The 1,992-nt window shown below is 67.8% G+C and overlaps 1 protein-coding gene across 1 annotated transcript; it reads right to left on the bottom strand.

Moving 5' to 3' along the window:
* Window positions 1-359: 359 nt before the first annotated feature.
* LOC113489403 (transmembrane protein 59-like) lies at window positions 360-1,986 on the bottom strand. The gene is made up of 2 exons (XM_026865094.1): window positions 1,868-1,986; window positions 360-1,589 (listed from the first exon to the last, which is right to left on the bottom strand). The coding sequence occupies exons 1-2, from the start codon at window positions 1,931-1,933 to the stop codon at window positions 1,428-1,430; spliced, it is 228 nt and encodes a 75-aa protein (XP_026720895.1). The 5' UTR covers window positions 1,934-1,986; the 3' UTR covers window positions 360-1,427.
* Between the last annotated feature and the right edge of the window lie 6 nt (window positions 1,987-1,992).

Raw genomic sequence — 1,992 nt, 5'->3', positions numbered from 1 at the left:
GGGTGAAAGTGATACGGAGCAGCACAAAAACAGTGAGGATGGGGACGAGACCCCCCCACCCCACCACGCCATGGCCCCCCGAGACCGCTCAGCGCCGGGGAGCTGCTGGCACACGGAGAGAGCCTAAAAACCCAAGGGTGGGGAGTCGGGGGTAATAAGTTAATCTATACAGACGTGTCGGTGGACGTGGGGATGGCAGGGACCGCCGCCGCCGAGCCGTCCCTCCCCAGCGTGGGGGTGTCCCCACGGGGCGCCGGGGGCCGGTGAACCACATGCTGGTGCAAATCAAACCACGAAACGATGCACGAAGTCAAGTGATGGAGAACGGCGGGGAGAGGGGGAGATGCCCCGGGGCAGAGCCCTGTGGAGCAGGGGGAGGGAGGGGACCCCTCCACACTGAGGGGCAGTGCTGGGGCAAGCTGAGGGGGTCCCCGCTTGGCTGGGAGACCCCAGGGATGCCCCCCCCCTGCTTCCAGGGCAGTGCTGTGAGCACGGGGACACGAAGGCTGGGACCTGCTAGGTCCTGCCATCAGCTACAGCTCCGCAGGCAGAGCCGGTCCTGGCATCGGACAAGGGATGCTGAGCCCAGGACGGGGGCGTCCCGGCAGCTCCCACCTCCTGCCCGAGCTCGGAGGCGCCGCAGCAGCACAAGGCAGGGAAACGCCACCTTGTCCCCTGCCCAGTCCCACCAGCAACCCGTCGGCATCGGGACCAGCCACCCCAAAGGCATCACGGAGCAGGGAGGGGAAGGAGCCACCCCAGGGCCCCTCCGCAGCTCCGGGAAGGGGCCGGCTGGGTCCTCGCGTGGGCACGGAGGCGGCAAGATCCGCTCCTCTCTCCGGCTGCCAACGCCAAATCCATTCGCCACGTTTCGGCTCCCCAAGGCAATCGGCTCCGGCCGGCGGAAGGGAGTTCCCAGGGCCGGAGACGGCGCCTTGGAGGCTCAGCCCAAGGTGGGAGGCCGGGGATGTGCCGAGCCAAAGCCCAGAACGCTGCAGACACTCTCCATCCCCCACCGCAGCCGGCTCCCTCCTGCCCAGCGCTGGACCCATGCCCGGAGGGCTGCGGGGCCCCGGGGGCTCCGGTCGGGAGGAGACAACCCACCAGGACGGGCTCCCCCCAGCCTCCCCGCTCTGGCAGCTCCTCTCTTGGCTCTCAAGCGCTGGAAACCAGGATCCCAGCAAACAGCACATCTATGGAGGAAGCAAAGCCACTGCCCGGCTCCCGGGAGCCTCCTCCGCAGTGGCCATCCCTGGGGAGGAGAGCGGGACCGAGGCAGATCGTACCCCCGGTCCCCCCCGTGCCAGACCCAGAGGTGCCCCTCCAGGAGCTGGGGATGGGCAGCGGGGTGGGGGTGGGATGGGGGATGATGCCGTGGGGACGGTGATGGGGACGTGGCGTGGAGGTGACGGGAAGGGGTGGGAGCGCTACAGGACGGTCTTGTCCAGGTCGACTTTGAGGGGCAGCGGCCCCGCGTCCTCGCCACTGTGTGCGGGGCACAGGGTGACGGCGATGACAGGTGGCAGGGGGAAGGTGCTGGAGCCGTCCAGATCCTCCAGGTATTCCTTGTCCCCGTTGATGCTCAGAGGCTGGAAGAGAAGCAGAGGGGACGGTGCAGCCCCAGAGCAAGGGACAAGACCCCCTTGTCCCCAGACTGGGAACACTGGGGCTGGCTGGGGACATACTGCACAGCCTGGACACGCTGGTGAGCCCAGCATGGTGGCCAGGGACCACAAACACTGTACGGCCACGGCTCAGCCCCACAAAACTCCTCCAGCCGTGATGGGGAGACCAAGGGTGTCAGGGACACCCCCTCACCCCCCCAGGACTCCCCCCCGGGCTGCGCTGAGCACCGCTCACCCCATACCTGGGTCTTGACATGCTGCTCGGGGGCAGTCACCAAACTGGCACAGCTCAGCCACAGCATCACCATGATGGAGAGGAAGAGGCAGGCGGCCAGGATCCAGCGAGGAAGGCCAGAGCGCCTGTAAC

Source organism: Athene cunicularia (genome assembly GCF_003259725.1).
Source record: "Athene cunicularia isolate RWA chromosome 28 unlocalized genomic scaffold, athCun1 chr28_part1, whole genome shotgun sequence".
Taxonomy (NCBI): Eukaryota; Metazoa; Chordata; class Aves; order Strigiformes; family Strigidae; genus Athene; species Athene cunicularia.
The sequence above is the reverse complement of the archived record's forward strand: the minus strand, read 5'-3'. Positions and strand labels throughout refer to the sequence as shown.